This window comes from Sparus aurata, chromosome 8, assembly GCF_900880675.1.
Source record: "Sparus aurata chromosome 8, fSpaAur1.1, whole genome shotgun sequence".
Classification (NCBI taxonomy): Eukaryota; Metazoa; Chordata; class Actinopteri; order Spariformes; family Sparidae; genus Sparus; species Sparus aurata.
The window spans coordinates 4,729,562-4,757,542 of NC_044194.1; the positions used below are offsets into that span (position 1 = coordinate 4,729,562).

The 27,981-nt window shown below is 41.8% G+C and overlaps 1 protein-coding gene across 1 annotated transcript in view; it reads left to right on the forward strand.

Moving 5' to 3' along the window:
* Positions 1 to 27,302, forward strand: part of LOC115586430 (tenascin-X) — a 59,511-nt gene extending 32,209 nt beyond the window's left edge. Inside the window, exons 20-65 of the mRNA XM_030425487.1 lie at positions 65 to 325; positions 474 to 734; positions 1,529 to 1,789; positions 2,175 to 2,432; positions 2,590 to 2,850; positions 3,236 to 3,493; positions 3,651 to 3,911; positions 4,578 to 4,838; positions 4,983 to 5,243; positions 5,392 to 5,652; positions 6,037 to 6,294; positions 6,452 to 6,712; positions 7,378 to 7,638; positions 7,787 to 8,047; positions 8,840 to 9,100; positions 9,249 to 9,509; positions 10,290 to 10,550; positions 10,699 to 10,959; positions 11,150 to 11,407; positions 11,673 to 11,933; positions 12,446 to 12,706; positions 13,549 to 13,821; positions 14,035 to 14,301; positions 14,414 to 14,677; positions 15,948 to 16,208; positions 16,318 to 16,572; positions 17,262 to 17,516; positions 17,631 to 17,891; positions 17,984 to 18,247; positions 18,419 to 18,685; positions 18,771 to 19,016; positions 19,253 to 19,513; positions 19,930 to 20,085; positions 20,189 to 20,387; positions 20,586 to 20,698; positions 20,875 to 20,962; positions 21,286 to 21,330; positions 21,448 to 21,456; positions 21,562 to 21,649; positions 21,905 to 21,995; positions 22,159 to 22,235; positions 22,454 to 22,588; positions 23,836 to 23,952; positions 24,226 to 24,386; positions 25,485 to 25,620; positions 25,716 to 27,302. Of these exons, the coding sequence (XP_030281347.1) occupies positions 65 to 325; positions 474 to 734; positions 1,529 to 1,789; positions 2,175 to 2,432; positions 2,590 to 2,850; positions 3,236 to 3,493; positions 3,651 to 3,911; positions 4,578 to 4,838; positions 4,983 to 5,243; positions 5,392 to 5,652; positions 6,037 to 6,294; positions 6,452 to 6,712; positions 7,378 to 7,638; positions 7,787 to 8,047; positions 8,840 to 9,100; positions 9,249 to 9,509; positions 10,290 to 10,550; positions 10,699 to 10,959; positions 11,150 to 11,407; positions 11,673 to 11,933; positions 12,446 to 12,706; positions 13,549 to 13,821; positions 14,035 to 14,301; positions 14,414 to 14,677; positions 15,948 to 16,208; positions 16,318 to 16,572; positions 17,262 to 17,516; positions 17,631 to 17,891; positions 17,984 to 18,247; positions 18,419 to 18,685; positions 18,771 to 19,016; positions 19,253 to 19,513; positions 19,930 to 20,085; positions 20,189 to 20,387; positions 20,586 to 20,698; positions 20,875 to 20,962; positions 21,286 to 21,330; positions 21,448 to 21,456; positions 21,562 to 21,649; positions 21,905 to 21,995; positions 22,159 to 22,235; positions 22,454 to 22,588; positions 23,836 to 23,952; positions 24,226 to 24,386; positions 25,485 to 25,620; positions 25,716 to 25,874 (9,917 nt within the window). The 3' untranslated portion in view covers positions 25,875 to 27,302. The remainder of the gene's footprint in view (positions 1 to 64; positions 326 to 473; positions 735 to 1,528; positions 1,790 to 2,174; positions 2,433 to 2,589; positions 2,851 to 3,235; positions 3,494 to 3,650; positions 3,912 to 4,577; positions 4,839 to 4,982; positions 5,244 to 5,391; positions 5,653 to 6,036; positions 6,295 to 6,451; positions 6,713 to 7,377; positions 7,639 to 7,786; positions 8,048 to 8,839; positions 9,101 to 9,248; positions 9,510 to 10,289; positions 10,551 to 10,698; positions 10,960 to 11,149; positions 11,408 to 11,672; positions 11,934 to 12,445; positions 12,707 to 13,548; positions 13,822 to 14,034; positions 14,302 to 14,413; positions 14,678 to 15,947; positions 16,209 to 16,317; positions 16,573 to 17,261; positions 17,517 to 17,630; positions 17,892 to 17,983; positions 18,248 to 18,418; positions 18,686 to 18,770; positions 19,017 to 19,252; positions 19,514 to 19,929; positions 20,086 to 20,188; positions 20,388 to 20,585; positions 20,699 to 20,874; positions 20,963 to 21,285; positions 21,331 to 21,447; positions 21,457 to 21,561; positions 21,650 to 21,904; positions 21,996 to 22,158; positions 22,236 to 22,453; positions 22,589 to 23,835; positions 23,953 to 24,225; positions 24,387 to 25,484; positions 25,621 to 25,715) is intronic.
* Positions 27,303 to 27,981: the final 679 nt, after the last annotated feature.

The following is a 27,981-nucleotide window of genomic DNA, read 5'->3' on the forward strand; positions in this document are numbered from 1 at the left end:
TAAGGGAACCTCAGTCTGGTGTCACTGGAAAACCTCTTGGCTATACCATCCTCCTCATTCACAGAGCCTGAAGCTGTCAGGAACCTCACTGTAGCTGAAATCACAACATCATCTGTGTATCTAAACTGGATTAAACCAGGAGGAAATAGATCTTTCTATAGAGTACAGTGGACTAATGGAACAACTGACTGGGATAAAGATGTCAGTGCCACTCAAATTAATGTGACTGGGCTGACTGCTGGAGTGCAGTACAGCTTTACTGTCACAGCAGTGGCTGGAGATAAGACAACACAAAGTGAAAAGGCTCAGATTTCTCACTATACAAGTAAGATGATGAGTTACATTTTTGCTCATGGAAGAATTTATAATATATTTTGTGCTTCATCTTTGCTCTAACTTTGTTATATACTGAGGTGGAGAACATTGCGCTACGAGTACAAAATCCTTGTCCATATCATCCCTCTCACTCACAGAGCCTGAAGCAGTCAGAGAGCTCAAAGTCACTGATATCACAACATCCTCTATATCTCTAAACTGGATTAAACCAGAGGGACAGAGATCCTTCTATAGAGTACAGTGGTTTAATGGAAGTGTCAGTGGCTCTGAAAATGTGACTCAAACACATATAAAAATTACTAACCTGACTGCTGGTGTCCAGTATAACATAATTGTCACTGCAGTGGCAGATGATGAGCTCACTGAAGGACGGAGTGAAGCTGTTACTCAATACACAAGTAAGTATTTAAATGTGGTTCACACTGTCAGGATGTCTGCTGAGGACACCTGGTGGAGAAGACTCTGCACTGATTTCAGCTTTCTCCTCAGAGCTGCACTGAATGTGCTGGATGTAGGTTGTAGCTCTGGACATTGTTGGGATGTTGTTGATGGTGCATCTCTTTAGTGTCATGCAGATTTCAGGAGCATTTGTTGTGGTTGACAGACAGAGTTTGATGTACCTTATATGATTACAGTACGGCTGTCGAGGTGGAAATGTCCATTTTTCAGTCTGTCCTCCGCTTCGACCCAGACTGAATGGTCTGCAGAGCCACTTAGTTGGTAACCATGATTTTTTGTATAGACATTCATGTTCTCCCGACGGTGAAGCAAAGTGATGTTGGTGAATACCCGAGTTCTCTTCTAGTGTTTCTGAGTGGTTGTCATTTGATTTAGAGTGAAATTTGTCAAGAATATTTAGATGGGTTGTCATTAAATTTGGCCATGTTAGCTCCACCATGAGGTCAAAATTCACATTTGTCCCATAAATTGTTTCATGAAAATACCTGCAGCATGAGACATTTCCATCAACCTCAACTGTACTGTGTTTTGTGCCAATTAGTAAATGTTTGTGTGCAAAAACACTAAGCTATGATGGACACATGCTACAGCATGTTAGCATTGACATTGTGAAAATAATCTATGCTGACGACATTAGCATGTAGATGAAAGCACAGACTCACACAGCCACAAGAAGAGATGCACATTGAAATGATTCAGAAGATTTCTTCACTTAACATCTTTTCCCTCACAGAACCTGAAGCTGTCAGAAACCTCACAGTTGCCAAAATCACAACATCCTCTATATCTCTGAACTGGACTGAACCAGAGGGACAGAGATCATTCTATAGAGTAAACTGGACTGGTGGAAATGTCAGTGACTCTGAAAATGTGACTCAAACACATTTTAAACTTTCGAACCTGACTGCTGGTGTCCAGTATAACATAATTGTTACTGCAGTGGCAGATGATAAGCTCACTGAAGGACGGAGTGAAGCTGTTACTCAATACACAAGTAAGTATTTAAATGTGGTTCACACTGTCAGGATGTCTGCTGAGGACACCTGGTGGAGAAGACTCTGCACTGATTTCAGCTTTCTCCTCAGAGCTGCACTGAATGTGCTGGATGTAGGTTGTAGCTTTGGACATTGTTGGGATGTTGTTGATGGTGCATCTCTTTAGTGTCATGCAGATTTCAGGAGCATTTGTTGTGGTTGACAGACAGAGTTGGATGTACCTTATATGATAACTGTACGGCTGTCAGCGTGACATTTAATTTAGATAGTGTCATTGATGAGTGATTGTTTAAATCAACAAACACAACTACACATAGTATTACAGATTTCACTCACAGAAGATGTTCCACTTGGTTCGGTCCTCTCCTCTCCTCTCCTCTTTAGGACCTAATACAATTGAGGTACCCACTGTATCCACAACCACCTCCTCCATCTCTCTGACCTGGACAAAACCTCCTGGTGAGGTGTTCAAGTACAGGGTGGAGTGGAATAATGGAGGAGCTTTGACGAGAATATTAACAAATGTTACCTCTGCTGAGCTATCCCCCCTGATCCCGGGTACTGTCTACACAATCACAGTCACTGCTGTTGCTGGAGACAATCAGACAGAAGGAGACGGTCGAACATTAACTCCAGTCACAAGTAATGAAACTTTTATTTCCACTTAAATTGTGGCTTTTGTTACTTATAGCTTCTTGGACGCCGGGCAACTTTGCTCTCATCACTTGTAGGTTTTGCATGATATTCTTTTGTCAGCTCTAATTTTTTCCCTCATCCTACATTCATCCTGCACTCACAGAGCCTGAAGCTGTCAGGAATCTGAGTATCACTGATATCACCACATCCTCTGTGTCTGTAAACTGGACTGAACCAGAGGGAAATGTCTCCTTCTATAGAGTAAACTGGACTGGTGGAAATGTCAATGACTCTAAAAATGTGACTCAAACACATTTTAAAATTACTAACCTGACTGCTGGTGTCCAGTATAACATAATTGTCACTGCAGTGGCAGATGATGATCTCACTGAAGGACGGAGTAAAGATGTTACTCAATACACGAGTAAGTATTTAAATGTGGTTCACACTGTCAGGATGTCTGCTGAGGACACCTGGTGGAGAAGACTCTGCACTGAGTTCAGCTTTCTCCTCAGAGCTGCACTGAATGTGCTGGATGTAGGTTGTAGCTCTGGACATTGTTGGGATGTTGTTGATGGTTCATCTCTTTAGTGTTGTGCAGATTTCAGGAGCATTTGTTGTGGTGGACAGACAGAGTTGGACGTACCTTATATGATAACTGTTCGGCTGTTGGGATGACATTTAATTTAGATAGTGTCACTGATGAGTGATTGTTTAAATCAGCAAACACAACTACGCATAGTATTACAGATTTCACTCACAGAAGATGTTCCACTTGGTTCGGTCCTCTCCTCTCCTCTCCTCTTTAGGACCTAATACAATTGAGGTAACCACTGTATCCACAACTACCTCCTCCATCTCTCTGACCTGGAGAAAACCTCCTGGTGAGGTGTTCAAGTACAGGGTGGAGTGGAATAATGGAGGAGCTTTGATGAGCATGTTAACAAATGTTACCTCTGCTGAGCTATCCCCCCTGATCCCGGGTACTAACTACACAATCACAGTCACTGCTGTTGCTGGAGACAATCAGACAGAAGGAGACGGTCGAACATTAACCTCAGTCACAAGTAATGAAACTTTTATTTCCACTTAAATTGTGGCTTTTGTTACTTATAGCGTTTTGGACGCCGGGCAACTTTGCTCTCATCACTTGTAGGTTTTGCATGATATTCTTTTGTCAGCTCTAATTTTTTCCCTCATCCTACATTCATCCTGCATTCACAGAGCCTGAAGCTGTCAGGAATCTGAGTATCACTGATATCACCACATCCTCTGTGTCTGTAAAATGGACTGTGCCGGAGGGAAATATCTCCATCTATATAGTAAACTGGACTGGTGGAAATGTCAGTGACTCTAAAAATGTGACTCAAACACATGTTGAAATTCCTAACCTGACTGCTGGTGTCCAGTATAACATAAGTGTCACTGCAGTGGCAGATGATAAGCTCACTAAAGGACGGAGTGAAGATGTTACTCAATACACAAGTAAGTATTTAAATGTGGTTCACACTGTCAGGATGTCTGCTGAGGACACCTGGTGGAGAAGACTCTGCACTGAGTTCAGCTTTCTCCTCAGAGCTGCACTGAATGTGCTGGATGTAGGTTGTAGCTCTGGACATTGTTGGGATGTTGTTGATCGTGCATCTCTTTAGTGTTGTGCAGATTTCAGGAGCATTTGTTGTGGTTGACAGACAGAGTTGGACGTACCTTATATGATAACTGTATGGCTGTTGGGGTGGAAATGTTGAAACTAAGATTGGGAGCTGGTCACCTGTTCAACGTCAGCATGTTAGCACTGATATTGTGACAGTATTTACATCCTTACATTGTCATTTTGCTAAAAGCACAGACTCACAGAGTCACTAGAATGTCTTTGGACTCTTTCAGTCTTAAAACAAATGACCCTGAAGGTTTGTTCTTATGGTCAAGGAATGATATTATTCCTCAAAGGTTGTCATTCCAATGATGAGAAGTCTGTAATTTCAATAAGTTTTAGTACATTTCAAAAAGTAAGTTCTTCTGAGTATTCTGTAGGAGGAGCTGCCAGAACAGGACCTGTTATAACATGCAGTTAAATGATGAAGTTTAAGGGGAACCTCAGTCTGGTGTCGCTGGAAAACCTCTTGGCTATATCATCCTCCTTATTCACAGAGCCTGAAGCTGTCAGGAACCTCACTGTAGCTGAAATCACAACATCATCTGTGTATCTAAACTGGATTAAACCAGGAGGAAATAGATCTTTCTATAGAGTACAGTGGACTAATGGAACAACTGACTGGGATAAAGATGTTAGTGCCACTCAAATTAATGTGACTGGGCTGACTGCTGGAGTGCAGTACAGCTTTACTGTCATAGCAGTGGCTGGAGATAACACAACACAAAGTGAAAAGGCTCAGATTTCTCACTATACAAGATGATGAGTTACATTTTTGCTCATCGAAGTATTTATAATATATTTTGTGCTTCATCTTTGCTCTAACTTTGTTATATACTGAGGTGGAGAATATTGTGCTACAAGTACAAAATCCTTGTCCATATCATCCCTCTCACTCACAGAGCCTGAAGCTGTCAGAGAGCTCAAAGTCACTGATATCACAACATCCTCTATATCTCTAAACTGGATTAAACCAGAGGGACACAGATCATTCTATAGAGTGCAGTGGTTTAATGGAACAACTAACGTGTCTGACGATGTCACTGATACTGATATTAATGTGACTGGGCTGACTGCTGGAGTGCAGTACAGCTTTACTGTCATAGCAGTGGCTGGAGATAACACACCACAAAGTGAAAAGGCTCAGATTTCTCACTATACAAGTAAGATGATGAGTTACATTTTTGCTCATGGAAGAATTTATAATATATTTTGTGCTTCATCTTTGCTCTGACTTTGTTATATACTGAGGTGGAGAACATTGCGCTACGAGTACAAAATCCTTGTCCATATCATCCCTCTCACTCACAGAGCCTGAAGCTGTCAGAGAGCTCAAAGTCACTGATATCACAACATCCTCTATATCTCTAAACTGGATTAAACCAGAGGGACAGAGATCCTTCTATAGAGTGCAGTGGTTTAATGGAAGTGTCAGTGGCTCTGAAAATGTGACTCAAACACATTTTAAAATTACTAACCTGACTGCTGGTGTCCAGTATAACATAAGTGTCACTGCAGTGGCAGATGATAAGCTCACTAAAGGACGGAGTGAAGCTGTTACTCAATACACAAGTAAGTATTTAAATGTGGTTCACACTGTCAGATGTCTGCTGAGGACACCTGGTGGAGAAGACTCTGCACTGATTTCAGCTTTCACCTCAGAGCTGCACTGAATGTGCTGGATGTAGGTTGTAGCTCTGGACATTGTTGGGATGTTGTTGATGGTTCATCTCTTTAGTGTCGTGCAGATTTCAGGAGCATTTGTTGTGGTTGACAGACAGAGTTGGACGTACCTTATATGATAACTGTACGGCTGTCGGCGTGACATTTAATTTAAATAGAGTCATTGATGAGTGATTGTTTAAATCAACAAACACAACTACAGATAGTATTACAGATTTCACTCACAGAAGATGTTCCACTTGGTTCGGTCCTCTCCTCTCCTCTCCTCTTTAGGACCTAATACAATTGAGGTACCCACTGTATCCACAACCACCTCCTCCATCTCTCTGACCTGGAGAAAACCTCCTGGTGAGGTGTTCGAGTACAGGGTGGAGTGGAATAATGGAGGATCACAGATGGTCAAATACACATATAATACTCCTGCAGTGCTATCGGACCTGATACCTGGTACCAAATACACAATCACAGTCACTGCTGTTGCTGGAGACGATCAGACAGAAGGAGACGGTCGAACATTAACCTCAGTCACAAGTAACAAAACTTTTATTTCCACTTAAATTGTGGCTTTTGTTACTTATAGCGTTTTGGACGCCGGGCAACTTTGCTCTCATCACTTGTAGGTTTTGCATGATATTCTTTTGTCAGCTCTAATTTTTTCCCTCATCCTACATTCATCCTGCACTCACAGAGCCTGAAGCTGTCAGGAATCTGAGTATCACTGATATCACCACATCCTCTGTGTCTGTAAACTGGACTGAACCAGAGGGAAATGTCTCCTTCTATAGAGTAAACTGGACTGGTGGAAATGTCAATGACTCTAAAAATGTGACTCAAACACATTTTAAAATTCCTAACCTGACTGCTGGTGTCCAGTATAACATAAGTGTCACTGCAGTGGCAGATGATGAGCTCACTGAAGGACGGAGTGAAGCTGTTACTCAATACACAAGTAAGTATTTAAATGTGGTTCACACTGTCAGGATGTCTGCTGAGGACACCTGGTGGAGAAGACTCTGCACTGAGTTCAGCTTTCACCTCAGAGCTGCACTGAATGTGCTGGATGTAGGTTGTAGCTCTGGACATTGTTGGGATGTTGTTGATGGTTCATCTCTTTAGTGTCGTGCAGATTTCAGGAGCATTTGTTGTGGTTGACAGACAGAGTTGGACGTACCTTATATGATAACTGTACGGCTGTCGGGGTGGAAATGTTGAAACTAAGATTGGGAGCTGGTCACCTGTTCAACGTCAGCATGTCAGCACTGATATTGTGACAATATTTACATCCTTAGATTGTCATTTTGCTAAAAGCACAGACTCACAGAGTCACTAGAATGTCTTTGGACTCTTTTAGTCTTAAAACAAATGACCCTGAAGGTTTGTTCTTATGGTCAAGGAATGATATTATTCCTCAAAGGTTTTCATTCCAATGATGAGAAGTCTGTAATTTCAATAAGTTTTAGTACATTTCAAAAAGTGAGTTCTTCTGAGTATTCTGTAGGAGGAGCTGCCAGAACAGGACGTGTTATAATATGCAGTTGAATGATGAAGTTTAAGGGAACCTCAGTCTGGTGTCGCTGGAAAACCTCTTGGCTATATCATCCTCCTCATTCACAGAGCCTGAAGCTGTCAGGAACCTCGCTGTAGCTGAAATCACAACATCATCTGTGTATCTAAACTGGATTAAACCAGAGGGACACAGATCATTCTATAGAGTACAGTGGACTAATGGAACAACTAACATGTCTGACGGTGTCACTGCCACTGATATTAATGTGACTGGGCTGACTGCTGGAGTGCAGTACAGCTTTACTGTCATAGCAGTGGCTGGAGATAACACAACACAAAGTGAAAAGGCTCAGATTTCTCACTATACAAGTAAGATGATGAGTTACATTTTTGCTCATGGAAGAATTTATAATATATTTTGTGCTTCATCTTTGCTCTAACTTTGTTATATACTGAGGTGGAGAACATTGCGCTACGAGTACAAAATCCTTGTCCATATCATCCCTCTCACTCACAGAGCCTGAAGCAGTCAGAGAGCTCAAAGTCACTGATATCACAACATCCTCTATATCTCTAAACTGGATTAAACCAGAGGGACAGAGCTCCTTCTATAGAGTACAGTGGTTTAATGGAAGTGTCAGTGGCTCTGAAAATGTGACTCAAACACATATAAAAATTACTAACCTGACTGCTGGTGTCCAGTATAACATAATTGTCACTGCAGTGGCAGATGATAAGCTCACTGAAGGACGGAGTGAAGCTGTTACTCAATACACAAGTAAGTATTTAAATGTGGTTCACACTGTCAGGATGTCTGCTGAGGACACCTGGTGGAGAAGACTCTGCACTGAGTTCAGCTTTCACCTCAGAGCTGCACTGAATGTGCTGGATGTAGGTTGTAGCTCTGGACATTGTTGGGATGTTGTTGATGGTGCATCTCTTTAGTGTCATGCAGATTTCAGGAGCATTTGTTGTGGTTGACAGACAGAGTTGGACGTACCTTATATGATTACAGTACGGCTGTCGAGGTGGAAATGTCCATTTTTCAGTCTGTCCTCCGCTTCGACCCAGACTGAATGGTCTGCAGAGCCACTTAGTTGGTAACCATGATTTTTTGTATAGACATTCATGTTCTCCCGACGGTGAAGCAAAGTGATGTTGGTGAATACCCGAGTTCTCTTCTAGTGTTTCTGAGTGGTTGCCATTTGATTTAGAGTGAAATTTGTCAAGAATATTTAGATGGGTTGTCATTAAATTTGGCCATGTGAGCTCCACCATGAGGTCAAAATTCACATTAGTCCCATAAATTGTTTCATGAAAATACCTGCAGCATGAGACATTTCCATCAACCTCAACTGTACTGTGTTTTGTGCCAATTAGTAAATGTTTGTGTGCAAAAATACTAAGCTATGATGGACACATGCTACAGCATGTTAGCATTGACATTGTGAAAATAATCTATGCTGACGACATTAGCTTGTAGGTGAAAGCACAGACTCACACAGCCACAAGAAGAGATGCACATTGAAATGATTCAGAAGATTTCTTCAAGTAACATCTTTTCCCACAGAACCTGAAGCAGTCAGAAACCTCACAGTTGCCAAAATCACAACATCCTCTATATCTCTGAACTGGATTAAACCAGAGGGACACAGATCATTCTATAGAGTGCAGTGGTTTAATGGAACAACTAACGTGTCTGACGATGTCACTGATACTGATATTAATGTGACTGGGCTGACTGCTGGAGTGCAGTACAGCTTTACTGTCACAGCAGTGGCTGGAGATAACACAACACAAAGTGAAAAGGCTCAGATTTCTCACTATACAAGTAAGATGATGAGTTACATTTTTGCTCATGGGAGTATTTATAATATATTTTGTGCTTCATCTTTGCTCTAACTTTGTTATGTACTGAGGTGGAGAACATTGCGCTACGAGTACAAAATCCTTGTCCATATCATCCCTCTCACTCACAGAGCCTGAAGCTGTCAGAGAGCTCAAAGTCACTGATATCACAACATCCTCTATATCTCTAACCTGGATTAAACCAGAGGGACACAGATCCTTCTATAGAGTACAGTGGTTTAATGGAAGTGTCAGTGGCTCTGAAAATGTGACTCAAACACATGTAAAAATTACTAACCTGACTGCTGGTGTCCAGTATAACATAATTGTCACTGCAGTGGCAGATGATAAGCTCACTGAAGGACGGAGTGAAGCTGTTACTCAATACACAAGTAAGTATTTAAATGTGGTTCACACTGTCAGGATGTCTGCTGAGGACACCTGGTGGAGAAGACTCTGCACTGAGTTCAGCTTTCACCTCAGAGCTGCACTGAATGTGCTGGATGTAGGTTGTAGCTCTGGACATTGTTGGGATGTTGTTGATGGTTCATCTCTTTAGTGTTGTGCAGATTTCAGGAGCATTTGTTGTGGTTGACAGACAGAGTTGGATGTACCTTATATGATTACTGTACGGCTGTCGAGGTGGAAATGTCCATTTTTCAGTCTGTCCTCCGCTTCGACCCAGACTGAATAGTCTGCAGAGCCACTTAGTTGGTAACCATGATTTTTTGTATAGACATTCATGTTCTCCCGACGGTGAAGCAAAGTGATGTTGGTGAATACCCGAGTTCTCTTCTAGTGTTTCTGAGTGGTTGCCATTTGATTTAGAGTGAAATTTGTCAAGAATATTTAGATGGGTTGTCATTAAATTTGGCCATGTTAGCTCCACCATGAGGTCAAAATTCACATTTGTCCCATAAATTGTTTCATGAAAATACCTACAGCATGAGACATTTCCATCAACCTCAACTGTACTGTGTTTTGTGCCAATTAGTAAATGTTTGTGTGCAAAAATACTAAGCTATGATGGACACATGCTACAGCATGTTAGCATTGACATTGTGAAAATAATCTATGCTGACGACATTAGCTTGTAGACTCACACAGCCACAAGAAGAGATGCACATTGAAATGATTCAGAAGATTTCTTCAAGTAACATCTTTTCCCACAGAACCTGAAGCAGTCAGAAACCTCACAGTTGCCAAAATCACCACATCCTCTATATCTCTGAACTGGACTGAACCAAAGGGACAGAGATCATTCTATAGAGTGCAGTGGTTTAATGGAACAACTAACGTGTCTGACGATGTCACTGATACTGATATTAATGTGACTGGGCTGACTGCTGGAGTGCAGTACAGCTTTACTGTCATAGCAGTGGCTGGAGATAAGACAACACAAAGTGAAAAGGCTCAGATTTCTCACTATACAAGTAAGATGATGAGTTACATTTTTGCTCATGGGAGTATTTATAATATATTTTGCGCTTCATCTTTGCTCTAACTTTGTTATATACAGAGGTGGAGAATATTATGCTATGAGTACAAAATCCTTGTCCATATCATCCCTCTCACTCACAGAGCCTGAAGCTGTTAGAGAGCTCAATGTCACTGATATCACAACATCCTCTATATCTCTAAACTGGCCTGAACCAGAGGGACAGAGCTCCTTCTATAGAGTGAAGTGGTTTAATGGAAGTGGCAGTGACTCTGAAAATGTGAATCAAACACATATAAAAATTCCTAACCTGACTGCTGGTGTCCAGTATAACATAAGTGTTACTGCAGTGGCAGATGATAAGCTCACTGAAGGACGGAGTATCTTTATTACTCGATACACAAGTAAGTAACCTCTGGGATGTGTACTGTATGTGCTCTGGTTCCAAAGCACTGGCATTGTAACATTTGCTGATGATTGTTTGTGTGGGTGATTAAATATGTCTACTTTCTCCAACATTTGACTATTTGTCTCTCCTCTCCTCTCCTCTCCTCTCCTCTCCTCTCCTCTCCTCTCCTCTCCTCTCCTCTTTAGGACCTAATACAATTGGGCCACCCACTGTATCCACAACCACCTCCTCCATCTCTCTGAACTGGACAAAACCTCCTGGTGAGGTGCTCGAGTACAGGGTGGAGTGGAATAATGGAGGAGCTTTGATGAGCATGTTAACAGATGTTACCTCTGCTGAGCTATCCCCCCTGATCCCGGGTACTATCTACACAGTCACAGTCATTGCTGTTGCTGGAGACAATCAGACAGAAGGAGACGGTCGAACATTACCTTCAGTCACAAGTAATGAAACTTTCATTTCCACTTAAATTGTAGCTTTTGTCACTTGTAGCTTACACACATAATACCGCTGCAGTGCTATCGGACCTGATACCTGGTACCAAATACACAATCTCGATCACTGCTGTTGCCAATGAGACAATGAAAGAGGAGAACCTCACATATTCACTTCAGTGACAAGTAATCCACGTTTTCTGCATGTCTTGGTGCAAAAAATTTAAACAACATGCTTATTTTGAATCTACTCATCTTGTCTTGCGTTGTGCAGAACCTGCTGTGGTCAGGAATCTCAGCATCACTGACGTCACAACATCGTCTGTGTCTCTGAACTGGGATAAACCAGTGGGCAATGCAACCTCATACAGAATCCAGTGGACCTTAGGAGGAAGCACCTTCAATGACAGCTCTACAGAAACCTCCTTTAATATCACTGGTTTAACGCCTGGATCTCAGTACAACATTAAAGTGTCTGCTGTTGCTGTCGATTCCTCAACCGAAGGAGAAAGCATCTTAAAAACCACCTTCACACGTAAGTCCATACTTTGAGAAACTCCCCTAATCAAGCTGGTCGCATTACTTCTGCTTTAAATCCCTCCCGTCCATTCAATATGTTTATCAGCAGTGTATGAACATCGGCTCATTTCTTTAAGCGCACAAAAATGTACAATGCAATGATGTTGATAATTAAATTGTTGGAGTTACCCTTTAATAATACGAAGCATGTAGAGCTGCAACAAGTGGTTTGCATGGTTTTGCTATCAAGAGTTTAGACAATGGAACCGCCATTTTGTGTTTCTTTAATGTCTGTGTGTTGGCACTACTTTTTCAACATTGGATTTTATTATTTAGAAATATGGGAATATGTTGATTCATATATTTACCATGTTGCAGTATTATGTTTTAGTTGATTAAATATCAATTCACTGCAAATATACAGTTTGTACTTCAATCCTAATATGCCGTTTCCAAATGTGACACAAACAGAATGACATGAATATATTGTGTTGTTTGTTTATCACCTTTTACTTCCTTTGTGTCAAGGTCCTGCAATGCCTGAGGTCATTAGCATCACAGCACGCGGAACGAATGACCTGACCGTCACATGGACTTTGCCTGAAGGGGGGTTTGACCGCTATGTGGTGAACATCTCAAACCAAGAATTGAATTTCTTCAGCAGCAATATACCCACAGACAACACAACAAACTTTGCTGGATTACATCCTGGGAGATTGTTTTATATCACAGTGACCGCTGAGGCTGGAAACTTCAGTCAGACGTCTGTACGGTATCCAGCCGCCACCGGTAAGTTCATCACCCTGTACTGTTGTTGTTGTCATGATTTTGTTTTCAGATCTTGCGCATCTCGATATAAGATCAGATCAACTGTGTTATTTATCCGTATGAGTACTCCTCAAATCATAACTGGTGGCAATTTGATTTAATCTTAAAGGGATATTCCGGTGTAAGTTTAATCCATGGTCTGACACACCGTGAAACTGTGTTAGACTCCCTCTCGAGAGATCAAGTTAGCAGACCGCTAGCTAACGTAGTTTTAGCATCCTCACAAACGACCGCACGACAACAATACACTGCAGTAAATGGATCCAAATATAAACCGCCACCAAAAAGCCACAAATAATGCTCAGAACAGCACCAAACTTCAGCAACAGTACAAACAGGGTCTCCGCACATATTTCGAGGCATCAAACAGTTGATATAGTTGCCGTATTTGTTGGAAAAAATAAACGAAACTCACCACCCGAGAAGCCTTCCCTGTTGTGGGGATATTTGGATCCATTTACTGCAGTGTTTTGTTGTCGTGCGGTCGTTTCTGAGGTTGATAAAACTACGTTAGCTAGCGGTCTGCAAACTTGATCTCTCGAGAGGGAGTCTAACACAGTTTCACGGTGCGTAAGACCATGGATTAAACTTACACCGGAATGTCCCTTTAATGGGATATTTTGTGGAAGCACAATGCTAAAAAAAAATACTCTTTAGAAGCTGTGGGTGCATTTCACCAGTCCGTCACAACGTGCGCTTGAAAGTGTCTCAAATCATTGTCAGAGTGTATATTTTTGTTGTTGTTTGTTTTGAGACACTTTGCGGTAATAAAAGTGTGCACACCTGTCATTCATTCCTCTTAGTTCCCACACCTCCTCGTCTCTTCAACATCAGCCACCCGTCAAACTCTTCGCTCCGCCTGCAGTGGGCGACTCCTGCAATGATGGACGGTGCTCCAAACATCCACTACCATATCACCTACCAGCCGATGGCCGGCAGTGTGCTAGTTACAAACTCCACATCCAATAACGCAGATCTGTCCATGCTTTCCTCTGGAACATCTTACAACGTAACTGTTCAGACCGTCGGACCCCAAAATCAAATGAGCTCAGCTGTTCATAACTCTTCTTTCACTTGTGAGTACAACGGGCAGAAACAAAAGCACAAAGAATTGTCTCCTTGCGTTGAGTAATAAGAAATTCTTGGAATATGTGTATTTATTACACCAAGCTGTTAATCCAGTCATCATCATCCACATTTCAATTTATATTTCATAACATATATTTTACGTAAATCTCTTCTCCTTTATCGACTTTTACTAACATTTCTCTCTTTTGTGATTTTTCCAGTGCCCAACCCTGTGTTGAACCTTGCAGCCAGCCCTGAGTCCATTGACTCAATAATAGTGCAGTGGTCCGACCCGCAGGGAGTCCAGGAGTATTACACATACATGGTTGTAGCCTACAATGCTATGGGACGGTATAACGGAACAAACATCAACTCTAACAATTCTACTGTGGGGAGCCTGGAGCCAGGAACTGGATACAATATCAGTGTGACGACGATAGCAGCACCAGGAAGTGAATCCACGGTGGAACAGACATTCAGTTACACAAGTAAGGTCATACATTGAAACATTAGAACGATTGAAAGAAACTACAAACACATAATACGTTTTTTCTACTGTGGTATTTAGTCTCACATAACCCTCTGCTGTGTTTGCTGCAGAGCCCAAAGCAGTGACCAACCTCACAGCGGCGGCCGTGAACACAACGGCCATCCGGCTGACGTGGGTCAGACAAACTGATCATAAGCCCTCCTACTCCTACTGGGTGGAAGCGCTCAACAACACCGGGGTGATCCAGAATGCTTCAACTCAGACTGAGACTTACACCTTCTCCGACTTGACCCCTGGAAAATCTTACACTTTCAACGTGTTCACAGTTATAGAAGGGGTCAAGTCAACTGTGGCAACCGCAAAGAGTTTCACACGTATGTTTTCAAAGTTTCTGTTATGCCAATTTATATATTATACATTGATGCAAGCGTAAAAGATTAACTAACCCAATTAAAAAATACAATCAGTAGCAGTATCTTAAGAGCTGCCAAACCTCATAAATATACTAAAGATCTTTTTACAGGAAACTCCAGAGTTGCTCTTCAGTAATCGTGTGGAACAGATGTCAAAATAAATAAAAACCAAGACAGCAGAGGCCAGCGTAATGGCTTTTAGCCTCTTGTATGTGTCAAACTCCAAAAATACTAGAGCCTTTAGGTTCCATAGTGCAACTCAACAGAGTCTTTCATAGACCCCTGCCTGTTAAATGTCAACATATCTGTCATAGGTTTGACATGAATGAAGAAGGGCCTCTACGTACCTTCGCAGCATGTCACACTCATAAACCTCTTGCGGAAAAGAAAGAAAAAAACAACAGTAAAACAAAACAATTCGCTGTAACTGCCAAGCTGAACCTTCAGCCCAGATTTATAATATATAGTACAGATCGTTTGTCTTCTGCTGCTGAAGATCGATTTTAGGGTTTGGGGATTTTTAGAGTTTCACTTCACTTCATATGACTTTTATTGCACATACATACATGTATACACCCATATCCCAATATCCCAGATTGATTTTGAGTAGTGTATTATGTCAGAGAGGAGAAATAGGAGTTTTTTTTTTGCTTGGTGAAAGTCACAAGTTATCCTTCTAATTCTAATATAATTATTAAAGGGCCTGAATTAGGTTGTTAAATGAGGTAGTAAAAAATACAGGTTAAAAATAATGTATTTCAGGATTCATCCAGAAGTCCCAGAAATAGAATACACTTAAAGATATTATACGTAACATTCATGCATCGAAAGTCTAAAAACAACAAGAGCTTTGTTGTATATTTGGTTGAGTTGTGTACTTAGATTATCTCCAATTTTTCCGATAATGTTCAAACCTAGAGAAGTTAACGGTTCGTTTACTTTGGTTGCCTGTCGCTAGAACTTCCTCTAGAGTCAGAGACTGAAGAAGGAAGTCGGTCAATAACAAGACTAAAACTTTAAAACACAACCTCGTTCATTACACATTTCTGCCTGAAACACGTAGATACATTTTCTTCGGCATTGTTTGTTGTTATCGATGAAGACAGGGACTCCCGTGATCTCGCCGTTAGAATACATAACTGTATTACAAATGCTCCGTTACAACCCAACACATATTTCTACAAGTTGATGTAATGTGTGTAAATCTTCCTTTTCCTTTTTTTTACTACAGAACCTGCAGCGGTTCCTCAAATCACAGTCTCAGGAACCACAACCACCCTGGACGTGAGCTGGACACCGGCAGTCGGGCGTGTGGACTTCTACACTGTCAACCTGTACAGAGACAGCCAGTCGGTGGAAAACAGCAGTAATCTGACAAGTACAACTCTCAGAACACAGTTTTCTAACCTGGTACCAGGAGTGATTTACCGGGTGGAAGTGGTCACCCACAGTGGAAACTTGGTGAACAAAAACACAGTGTACAATGCAACCTGTGAGTTACATCATGAGTTACAAACCTGTGCATTTGTACAGAATGGTGTGTGTGTGTATGTGCCGCAAGTATTTTGACCATAAGCTGATGTATTCCTTCTCCTGTTCAGTTCCAAACCCTCCTGGCGCCATCACGGTGGAGTCTCAGACTATGAACTCCATCACCTTTACCTGGCTCCGTCCTCTGGGCATGAACCATCGTCAGTACAACTTCAGCGTGTCCCACGCACGAGGCTCCAATCTGACTGAAAACAACTCCTTCCTGCTGGATAATCTCCAGTCTGGAAGTCCCTACAATATCACTGTTGTCACTGTTGGTGTGATGGAGTATGAGAGCACAGCAGTGACGACGGAAAATTATACCAGTAAGTGTGGTTAACACACACCTGGTCACACCGGGGTCATAACTGTGGATTTTATTACTTTTTTACATATTTCTCTGAGGTAATTTTATTTATTTCAGTCACGTTCCAGTCAGCTGTGACTTTGGATTTCTAGTTTTATAATCATCTATATGAAAATGTAATGTTTACAGGGGCTCCGTGTAAAGATTTATGGCGACTGTCATGTAATAATCATTTTTATTGACTATATGTGAGCAGAGTGTAACGGATTGCTCACATGAAATAACGACCAGCTTCCAACACAGAAGTGTCAAAGAGCCTCTTTAAGTTTTGTTGTTATTTGTTTCCTGATACACTTTAAAAACATTTTCAGTCATTATGTTTGCGATACAAGGACAGTGACATGAACTGATAATGCTTCGTAAAAAAAAAAAAGAAAGAAAATCTGTTTATTTACACAAAATTTCTCAAGTGAATTCTGATTTATTTGGTTGATGCATAAAGAAATCTGATTCTGACATTCATCGTGATAGTATTTCTCTTCATGATGAGCCAGATAGGTGCTTCTTTTATCATATCAAGGCCATTCAGAGGCGTCAAGTAATCGCTGCAGCGTATATATGTTGTTCTTATACCATAACCACAGGTGCCTATCATACTGTTTTGTCCAAATCTGACACCTGTTCTGTCTTTCCGCTGCATTTCAACAGAACCGTATCCTGTAACCACGCTGGGACCGTCAGAAATCACCACAGATTCAGTGACCTTGGTGTGGATGCAGCCGGAGAGCAAACCTGACTACACGTATTATGTGGAGTACTCCAACGGCACATTTATTAACACCACAACCACAAACTCAACCACAATCTCTCAACTTCTCTCTGGGAGCAACTACAGCTTCACTGTCATCACACTGGCTGCAGATGGCACTCGGTCAGATCCCGCGACAGTTTCCAACTTTACACGTATGTATACATGCAAGCCGAGTAGAAAAAAACAAACATGTGTACCATTGTATCTCTGAGTGAATGTGCTGCATGTTTATTGATCCAGGAAACACTTTGTGCTCTGTTTTTTAGGGCCCCTCAGTATTACAGGGCTGAGGGCTAAAACCTTAAACACAACTGCTGTACGTCTGTCTTGGGATAAACCACCGCAGTACAAGCCGGAGTACACTTACCGGGTTGAAACCACAGGCTGTGGCTCCAAGAGTGAAATCCTGACAGGAGAAGGCGCAGAAATCTCGGCGCTCACCCCGGGGACAAACTGCACCTTCTGTGTTTTTGTGCGGGCAGCCAACGGCATCGAAGGGGATGAAAGCTGCACCTCGCAGTACACCAGTAAGACTTCTCACCTCTCATTTCCCTTTCTTTATTTCATATTGTCGAGGAAGTTAATCACCTTTAATCCGTCCTCCTCTGCACCGGAACAGAACCTGAGACGGTGCAGCCCAGCGTCTCCAGCCAGGGAGCCAACAATTCGATACAGGTGTCATGGACCAGACCAAATGGCAGAGTGGAGCTTTATAACGTCCGTCTAACTGGCAGTTCCTCGTTTTCCAAGGAGCAAAACCTGAGCCTTTCCAACACCTCCTTCCTGTTTGAGGACCTGTCTGCTGGACAGCTTTACAGTGTCACGATAACCACAGTTAGTGGACCCTTCAATGCATCATCTGGATTTGTCACCAATGCAACATGTAAGTATGATATACGCTTTTAAAAAACGGCCCGCAGTAATCTAAAATCTTTGTGTTTTATTCATGCAATATAAAACACTTCAGTGCGGCCCTTTAAGCATTAGTGAGATTATGTCAGAATGATGTTACTGTGCTCGTTGAAGTTGACTTTCTGCAATTTCACCCACCAAGTCCCCAATCCTCCCGGGCCGATCGAGGTCCTGATGAAGACAACCAGCTCCATTGACTTCAGGTGGCAGGAAGCTCCTCTGATGACCGGTGCTTCATTTTCCTACCGGTGCATTATTCCATCCCAGAGAGCAGTAAAGATCCCCAGCACCCTCACCCGTCATAACTTCACCTCCCTGCTGTCTGGGACTCCCTACAACATCTCCGTGTTCACAGTGGGCCCCATGGGCTTTGAGAGCGACAAGGTTCAGATCCACAGGGTCACCACAAGTAAGGGTTTTATTTCTGTATCTGATGCTTCATGTTCACTTTTTAGAAAGACATTCACACTTATCTCTCTCTTTTAAACAACCAGGGCCGTTCACTGTGAGGGATCTCAGGACTTCAACACAAGAGAGGAGCATTACGGTCATGTGGGATCAACCTGAGCAATACAAGGACAGCTATCGCTTCAGGGTGACCTGGCAAAAGTCAAAGAGTGTCTCAGAAACTCAATATAATATCCCTGGTCTGATACCTGGCAGCTCCTACAACATAACCGTCACCACTGAGACCTCTGATGGAACGGGGGGCGATCCGACGCTGGTTTCCAACTGCACAAGTATGGTCATAACAGATCGATTATTTACATATTGACGTACTGCAATCACATTGTGGAAAGCTTATTTTAGGATATCAGGTTAAAAAGAATGTTGCATTCTAAGCTTTAAGAGGTGAATTAAACAGAAGAAAGTCGGGATAAATCATTTAAATGACCTGAAAATAACACATTTGTATAGAACAGACAGTTTTGCTGATGTTGTGTTTCCTGACATTCATTTCTGTTTGATGCTGCAGATGCAAGTCCAGTGACAAACATACAGTGTGAAGCTCCAAACACAGCTATTGCAGAAGTCAAACTGTCCTGGATAAAACCCGCCGGAGTATTTAATGGCTTCCAGGTCGCTGTTGACAACCGGATCGTCGAGACAAGAAGCTGCTGTAACCAAACTGTGTCCAATCTCAGTCACTTTACTGAGTACAGCCTGACGGTGAAGAGTCTGAGCTGTGGGCTGCCGAGCACACCTACAAATAAGACCTGCAGGACCGGCATCACAAGTAGGACATTACGCTTTATGAACATTATAATTCAAGAGTTTGAGGTGCATAAAATAACCAGCCAAAGGAATTTTTTAAAAATCTGATATCGTTTGACTCATATTTTCCCTCAAATGCAGTTTAAAACAGTTTTTTTTAAGTTTAAAAATGCATTTTAACGTCTGAAATGACATCAGTGCACCCAAACAGTAAACTGGGAGTTTAACAATCTGTGCACAGATAACAAAAAGTCTCCAATAAATATGTGATAGGACAGAATCTCAGGGGGAAGTACAACAAAGTACAGCAGGTTGTCTTGTGTTATTAATTCAGCTTAGCACATAGAAAGCAAGCTTAAAATTCCCGCAGTATTTTGAATTTTTGTTTTTGAGTTTAAAAACTTATGACGATCTTTTCTCATTAATTTTTTTTCTAAGATCCACCCATTCTACCTGAAGCTGAAGCTGACAAACTAGTGCTGGAGAAAGAGAAGGTATACAACAAGTTCACCATTCAGATAGAGACCAAACTGCTGGCAAACACCAGCGGGCCGATCACACATGTTGGGGTGCTGGTGACAGATAAACTTCCCAGTAGGTGTTTTTCTTTTAAGAGAGTGCATGTCGCGCTGCCTTAATTCCAATTTTGCCGTCAATGCTGTCAGTAATCGTTTTTGTGTAATACCTGTCTTATCAGGTGACACTTCTGATTGGAGGAAGTATTTGGAGAGCACTTACAGTCAGTGGAAGGAGGGCAAAACTCTGGTGTACCTGGCAACAGTCCAAACCATCAGCCTCACACGCAGCGCTGGGACGCACCTGAACATAGAAATAGGCGATGGATCCACATTCCTGGACTACACTAATGGTGCTCTGTCTGCCAACGGAAAATACAAGTAAGAACAGAAACCAGTTTGTGTAGGAATACGCGTGCTGCAGCAGATAACTTCTCAATGATAGAATACCTTGTGATTACCTTCTTTATGGGTTGTTGATGCAGTATGTAAAATTATTGGTTAGTGAGCTGCTAACTGAAATGAACTATTACTCCATCAAAGCATTATTTTTAATATCTGATTTGTGTAATCCTGCAGTTATGCTATTGTGTTGTTTACCTACCTGAAGAGGAGCAGCAGCTTCATCAGTTCCAGTCAGTCACTGGTGTCAATAACACATTTCTTCCATGTTGAGCTCCCAAGCAACCCAGGTACCACATTCACTACCACTGTTATTCATTTAAATAATTTCCCAGTCTGGGATCATTAAAGTAATTCTATCTATCTATCTTAATGTACCTCTTTGGTGCAATAAAATCCTCCCCTGATGGGAGGAAACGCTCATCCTCGTTGTCTTGATCCTGTTTTCATCTCTGTCACATTTTAGCTGTCACTGCCATTGCCATCGGAGCGACACTGGGAATCTTCTTTGTCCTCTTCTTCATCCTCATCGGCTTCATTATCTACTGGAGAAGGTTTGTCGTTGTTACTATTGCCGACAGTTTTTATTCAAGGGGTGAGATTTAAGAAACATTCAGATTTTATCAACAGAATGTGAATAAAAAGCAGTTGTGTTGTGACATAATGACGTCTATGTATAATATATCTATTGAAGTTAGCATGCTAACCAGGTAGCCCTATTCTGTCCTGGGCCACAGCTCCAAATCCAAACTGCTAACTGCACGGCTAACTGAGCTAACTAGCTAAGGCAGCCACTGTTAGCAGCTACAGTGCAAGTTTGACAGGTAGATCTTACACGTTGCACCTAAATGCTAAACTCACTGTTTACGTTCTGCAGGTTGTCCAACAAAGAATCGTCAGACATTCAGATTGGTGCCATAAGGTGAAGTTTTCATTAATAATAACAATATTTTAAGTTTAAAATAAATGGAAAATAATTGTTTTTGCAACTGTGGCTGAACATTGTTTTTGTTGTGTTTTTCCCCCTTTGTTTTTCCAGGGCTAAAGTGTAAGTATAATAATTCTTTATGTAAAAAGTATCATCAGATCTATGACATGTTGCACAATACGACCAGACTGACTCTTGGCTGACCTCTGGTGTCCACATGAGCAGGAGTGTGGCTGTGAGGGTGGAGGACTACGAGGCTTACTACAAGAAGCAGAAGGCCGACTCCAACTGTGGCTTTGCTGAGGAGTTTGAGGTGAGACGTAATAAACGTAATATTTAAGGGCTGGTGGATGAATTAGTTATTCATAGCAGGTAATTTGTCTTTACAGTAGGGCCAGCATCAAGTTTATTCAGGTACTTCAGGAGCTGCAGACTTGAGGACTTTTAACTTTCAAGACCTTTTACATACACACATTATAACCTGTTTAACCCACTGAGAGAGAGGAACTGCACCAGATTTGAGCCATCCAATCATCAGTCACACTTTTTTTCCCCCTTTCGTTTGAAGGACCTGAAGCTCGTTGGTACGGGTCAGTCGAAAACAAACGCTCTGACTTTGGAGAACAAGCCCAAGAACCGCTACAACAACGTGCTTCCCTGTGAGTCACCTTAACAAATCCACCTCTCCTGCCTTCAACAGTTAACACTCCTCACTCCTTAAACTGCATCATCGCCTGTCTCATACTGAATCTTTCTACTATATCCCATTTAAACCGGTCATCAAATCATAATTATCATTCACCCTCTTTTCTCGCCTCCTAGATGACTCTTCTAGGGTGAAACTCTCTATTATCCATGGGAGTCCCTATGATGACTACATCAATGCTAACTACATGCCGGTGCGTACTGACACTCTCGAAAAAGCGGCTCTCTGCCTCAGTCATCGCTTCAGTATCAGCAAACATTAACTGCTCATACTTTTAACTTAATGTCATGCCCATTTCAGCTATCCACGTCATTCACAACCACGTTTTAAAACATTTGAGTGTCTCCTGGAGAACTGAACAGGGTGGATGTTTGTGTCGCGTGGCTGCGCTGACTGCTTTTTTATCGGCAGGGTTACAACTCGAGGAAGGAATTTATTGCAGCTCAGGGTCCTCTGCCCACAACAGTCAACGAGTTCTGGAGGATGATCTGGGAGAAGAACGTACAGACTTTGGTCATGCTGACACGCTGTAATGAGCAGGGACGAGTGAGTAACAACACACACACACACACACAATGCCTAGCAGCAACATACGTGGGAACACTATGTCCTTCACCACAATGCTGTTGTACCAGAACTAGATCTGTCATTCATGATGACGATGTTATCGAAATATCAATAGAAAAACCACTTTTAACTTTGTTTATATGCTGTTTTGTCTCTTTTTTGGCAATTGCACTGAGAATATAAGTCTAGGAAAGGGACAAAAGCGTACAAAATGAGCAATTACACTTCATTTTACGGTGGGTGGTAACCAGCGTTAGGTCGCACAACTGCCGCTTACTTTGACAAAGTGAGGACGGGAAAGAAAAAGGAAATGATCAGGGACATTGTGCTGTGTACACGATGTAATAATATGTGTATTGTAGTTGACGCAGTAGTTGATTTGTCAATATCATGGTATAATGTAACATCCCCAGCCTGAAAATAAAATATCTCATCCTAAAAGTAGAAGAAATGTGTTCCATGAATGATCCTCCAGGGTCAAACAACAGAGGATGTGGTTGTATGTTGTGCAATAGAATCATGAATGACCGACGAAAAGCTACACCAGATAAGAAGAGAGACAGTTCTATCAAAAGTGTTATAAATGATCACATTTCACACAGTCAATGCATAAGAAGAGCATCGCTCCAGGGGAAGTTCCCTGCTAGCAATCACAGAAAAATGCTAAAATGTGTCTCTTTTAAAAGAAGCAATATGAAAGCATCTCGTCTTAGCTATGCAGATAGCACTGGGGGCTCACATTGGTATTTGTTAGCATGCTAATTTCAGAGGATATCTCTATAACACAGTATGTAGATAGATAGATAGATAGATAGATAGATAGATAGATGACTTTGATATAGCTTCAAAAAACAAGCATCAAATTGTGTTGATACAGCTGCGGACCCACACTGCTTTATATTACATATAAAGCACTGATAAACACTTCACAGTACCCATGATTTATATTTAGAATATCAACATCTCCAAGGTCTGAAGGCAGCCGGCTCTGCAGAGTGTGTGTTCAAACAAGCTGAATGTATGTACAGTGTACGGTTCATCTATTACTCAGCTTCCTGCTGCACTCCACAGCTATGTGTTGTTCACCAGGAGGAGGTGTAGCGTCGCTGGATTGAAAATAGCTCATAAAATGTACCCCCTGAAAAATAATAGAAGAATAGAGATATTGGAGTTGATCGTCTTTTCTTTGTCCTGAATACTCGCAGAACGATTGTGTTCTTTTCCAGGTAAAATGTGAGCAATACTGGGAGACTGGCACCAAAATCTACGAAGACATCAACGTGACAACGACCTCTGAAATACCACTTGAAGACTGGACCATCAGGGACTTTGATATTAAAAACGTAAGTGTCCAGGGTCACAATCAACGCTGTGTGTCAACTATCAGCGCTTATTTAACAACCTAAGTGTGTGATACTTGACCTACATCCATATCATCTTAATGAGTGAACAAACAACACCCTGCTCAACATTTGTCGGTCTGATGAATGTGCAGTAATCACACGGCACTGTGAGTCAGAGTCATTAAAACATGAACCCTTGAAACCGTTGAATGTCCTCGAAACAAGGTCTCAGCAACTATTTTGAGATTGTGTGCGTTCGTGTTCGTCCTTCAGGTGAAAACAGCAGAGACCCGCGCGGTGCGTCACTTCCACTTCACAGCCTGGCCGGATCACGGAGTACCAGAGACCACCGAGCTCCTCATCAGCTTCAGGCATTTGGTCAGAGAACACATGAACCAGTACTCCAGACACTCTCCGACCGTGGTCCACTGCAGGTCCGACAAAACACCAAAACACAACAGGAACACACACTTTTACCTTCAAGTGAAACTCTCGTCAAAATGCAACCGAGGCTTTTTTTGTAAATGCACCCGAGTCAAACCTTCGTGTAAAAGCATAATTACAACGAAAAAGGTGCTTTTATGATTTACTGTATTTTCGTTTTCATTTCATTTTCATGGAGTTCTACAGGCACTTTTACGATAGCATCTAAATCTCTATTTCTAAAACAGTAAGAAGTCTCGACACAACATGAAAATTTGCTCGTAGTATCACCAGGGTCTCTACACATGAACACGAGCATTGAGAACATTGTTTGTGTACACAGAGTTTACTAAAAAAGAAAGTTTGTTGCTTGTTCCGCTCGCCGCCGTCCTGCCAGCAGAGAAGTATCAAACTCTGAATGTGACGTAACCTGGAGGACAGTTAAGGTGGAACGCTCCTAAAGCTTAGTTCCATATAAATGCAGGATAACTTGTTGTTTTGTCGTTAGTGAAAAACAATATTGACCTAGAAGTTGAAAAAGGAGCCTCATATAAGAAACAATACTAATATCAAAAGCCGGAAAAGTCACGTGAGATATCGCGTGGAGAGTTGTTGCCAGAAGACAGTAGTTCCACCTTAACTGTCCTCCAGGTTACGTCACATTCTGAGATTCCCGACTGGCAGGACGGCAGCAAGCGGAACAAGCTACTGCTGACACGAGCTGTTCAAAAACTCCCTTTTAAGTAAACTCTGTGTACACACACAATGTTCTCAATGCTTGTGTTCATGTGTGGTGGTGGTATTACAAGCAAAGTTTCATGTTGTGTTGAGCCTTCTTAGTGTTTTAGAAATAGAGATTTTGATGCTATCGTAAAAGTGCCCGTAGCTCTCCCATTGAAAATGAGTTTGACCCGAAAATGTAAAATACGGTAAATCTTAAAAGTGCCTCTTTCGTCGTAATTATGCTTTTACACAAAGGTTTGACTCATATACATTCACAAAAAAAGCCTAAGCTGCATTTTGGCGAGAGTTTCTCTTTCAGTCCTGAACTGTTTCATCTGATGTTCTGTCTCTCTCTCTCTGCTCCCTCCTACGTTGTCTACACTCAGTGCCGGTGTTGGACGTACAGGCACCTTCATCGCCATCGACCGTTTGCTCTTCCAGATCGAAAGGGAAAACATAGTGGACGTGTACGGCATCGTCCACGACCTGCGCATGCACCGGCCCCTCATGGTGCAGACAGAGGTAGGACACAGTCACACACACTGTCGCTTTTCATGTAGTTTGAAAATGACGCTGCAGCTAACTGGACTTTTTTTCTATTCGACGTCCCCCTGCAGGATCAGTACGTGTTCCTGAACCAGTGCGCCATGGACATCATCAGATCAAGAACTGGAACCAACGTGGATCTAATCTACCAAAACACCGCCGCGCTCTCTATTTACGAGAACGTAGAACCGAAGAAGGGTTATGGCAAAAACGGGTACGACAACGCATAACCTGGCTCTTCCACGTCACTGTTCGCTCCGAGCGTGAAACTGTGCAGACACTCGTAAAGGAAACGCCTTTATCAGATAGTGCTGTGTTTATTTTTTTATTCCTGTCTCGCTTTTTCTTAAGAATCTTGTAGCTTTTCTATTTTCTGGTATTTATTTGTTTAAAAAAAATGGACGTTTTGTTATACGGAAATACAACAGGAGACTAGTAATCACTGACCAAAGATATTTGGATTCTTTCTTATTAATGCAGATCTTTTTGTATTGCTCAGCTGTTTGTTGTCTCTGTAGTTCTGCTTGTTTACTACTGTATGTGACTCACTGATGATACGTGTTCTTCTCAGGTAATATATTGATGATGCTGTATAGGTATTATTACAGACACAACGATGAATCTGTAATTAATTGAACCCTTGAAATTGCTTTGTACAAAACAACATGCTGGTTTAGATACTGTGTGCCTTCTTCCACCACCCATATGCTTTAATACCAATAGGTGGCACTCCTCACTCCTTTACATAACCTTGTTATAGGAACCTCCAGATGAAACTTCTCAGTTTGTCATCTTTTATCGGCACATATTCCGGCCAGTTCTGTATTTTTTGCACCTCTTAAGCCCCATTTGAACTGTGCAATGTCTTTAAATGAAGGAGTTTTGTTGTTTTATTGTCGAGACTTTTATAATTGTTTGCACTGTAGTGAATAATGCACTGGATGCATTTGTCTCTCCACACTGTCCTCCTTTTTGTGTCATCGATTATATTTTGGCCAGTGCTTTGTGAAACTGTCGACGAGACATTTTTGCTACTCGCCCCACATTTGATTGTTACGGTTTTACTTTGATTATTTTCTTACGGATAAAGAGATGGGCCAGGTTAAACAAAAGCTCAGGAACTCAGACAATGAAAATGAACATTTTAACAGGCGGTGTCAGAAAAACCCCATACAGCACCGGCGTGTAGGATACATCTATTGTTTTTTTGTTTATTGTTAATGTCCTTCTTCTCTACCTTGACATTCCTCAAAGAAACAAGGATGTTACGTCCCTTCCTGCTGCACATATGGACATTTCCTGTGATGTTAAAATCACTTTTATTTTCCCGCTTTTTTAAAAGGGCACAGTCTTCCATTAGGGCAGGTACGTTTGTTAAAGACAATTCATGTGCATAGTCGGCTGTAGATATTTTTAGATCTATGTTTTATTATTATTGTATCATAATGTACTTAATGAACGAAAGCACTTGTGTTTTAATGACGACCACGATAGCGTAGAGTCACACAGTTTTAGGAATGTTTATGAAATGCTTTATGAGATGCTTGCTGGTACAACGCCATGATGTATAAAGAAGGAACGAGGAGCGTTAAATATTTGTGTATCCTTCGATCTGTACAACAAAAATTGGATTAAAGATGTTATGAGATTTTACCTCACATTTGTATATGGCTGATGTTGTGTGTTTGAATCAGTTGCTGTGTCTCAATTCAGGGTCTGAGTCCTTCAGAGAGACCTTGTTAACCTGGTCAGCCGTTGTTAAATGTGATGGTCTAGCCTTTGGAGCATTTCCTGGTTGCATCACCAGATGTTTTACCCTTACGTCACGATTTCTGCCGCTCAGGCCCGCGAAAGTGACGATCTACCCCACGTGATGTCGCCATTTTCTCTCTTTCTTTCTTCTTTTTCGGGCACGCAAAGAATCTTGGGATATGTGAGGCCACGCAGGATCGTAGTGGTGCATCCTCCAAAAACAGGGAAAAGAAGGAGCATCTGGAGGAGCCTTCAGATTGTAACAGCCTTTGCACTTCGTAGTGACATAATTGGCCTTCAAATGCTCCTCCGAAGGATGCAGATCCTGAATTGAGACACAGCGAGTGTGTGAGTGAGCGCAGTCTCCTCATCTTCTCCAGATTTTAGATAGTGTCACAAATCTCCACGCTGAATGTCCTCGTTTTTGTGTTGTGCAACATTTCACTCGCTAATAAAATTGTCTCAAGTGGAAAGATGAAAAGAAACAAACAATGAAAACACGCTGAGGAGGAGGAGGAGGAGGAGGAGGAGGGCCGGGCCGCCACACCTCTGCATTATTCAGAGCAACTTTCCGGTCGCAGGTAT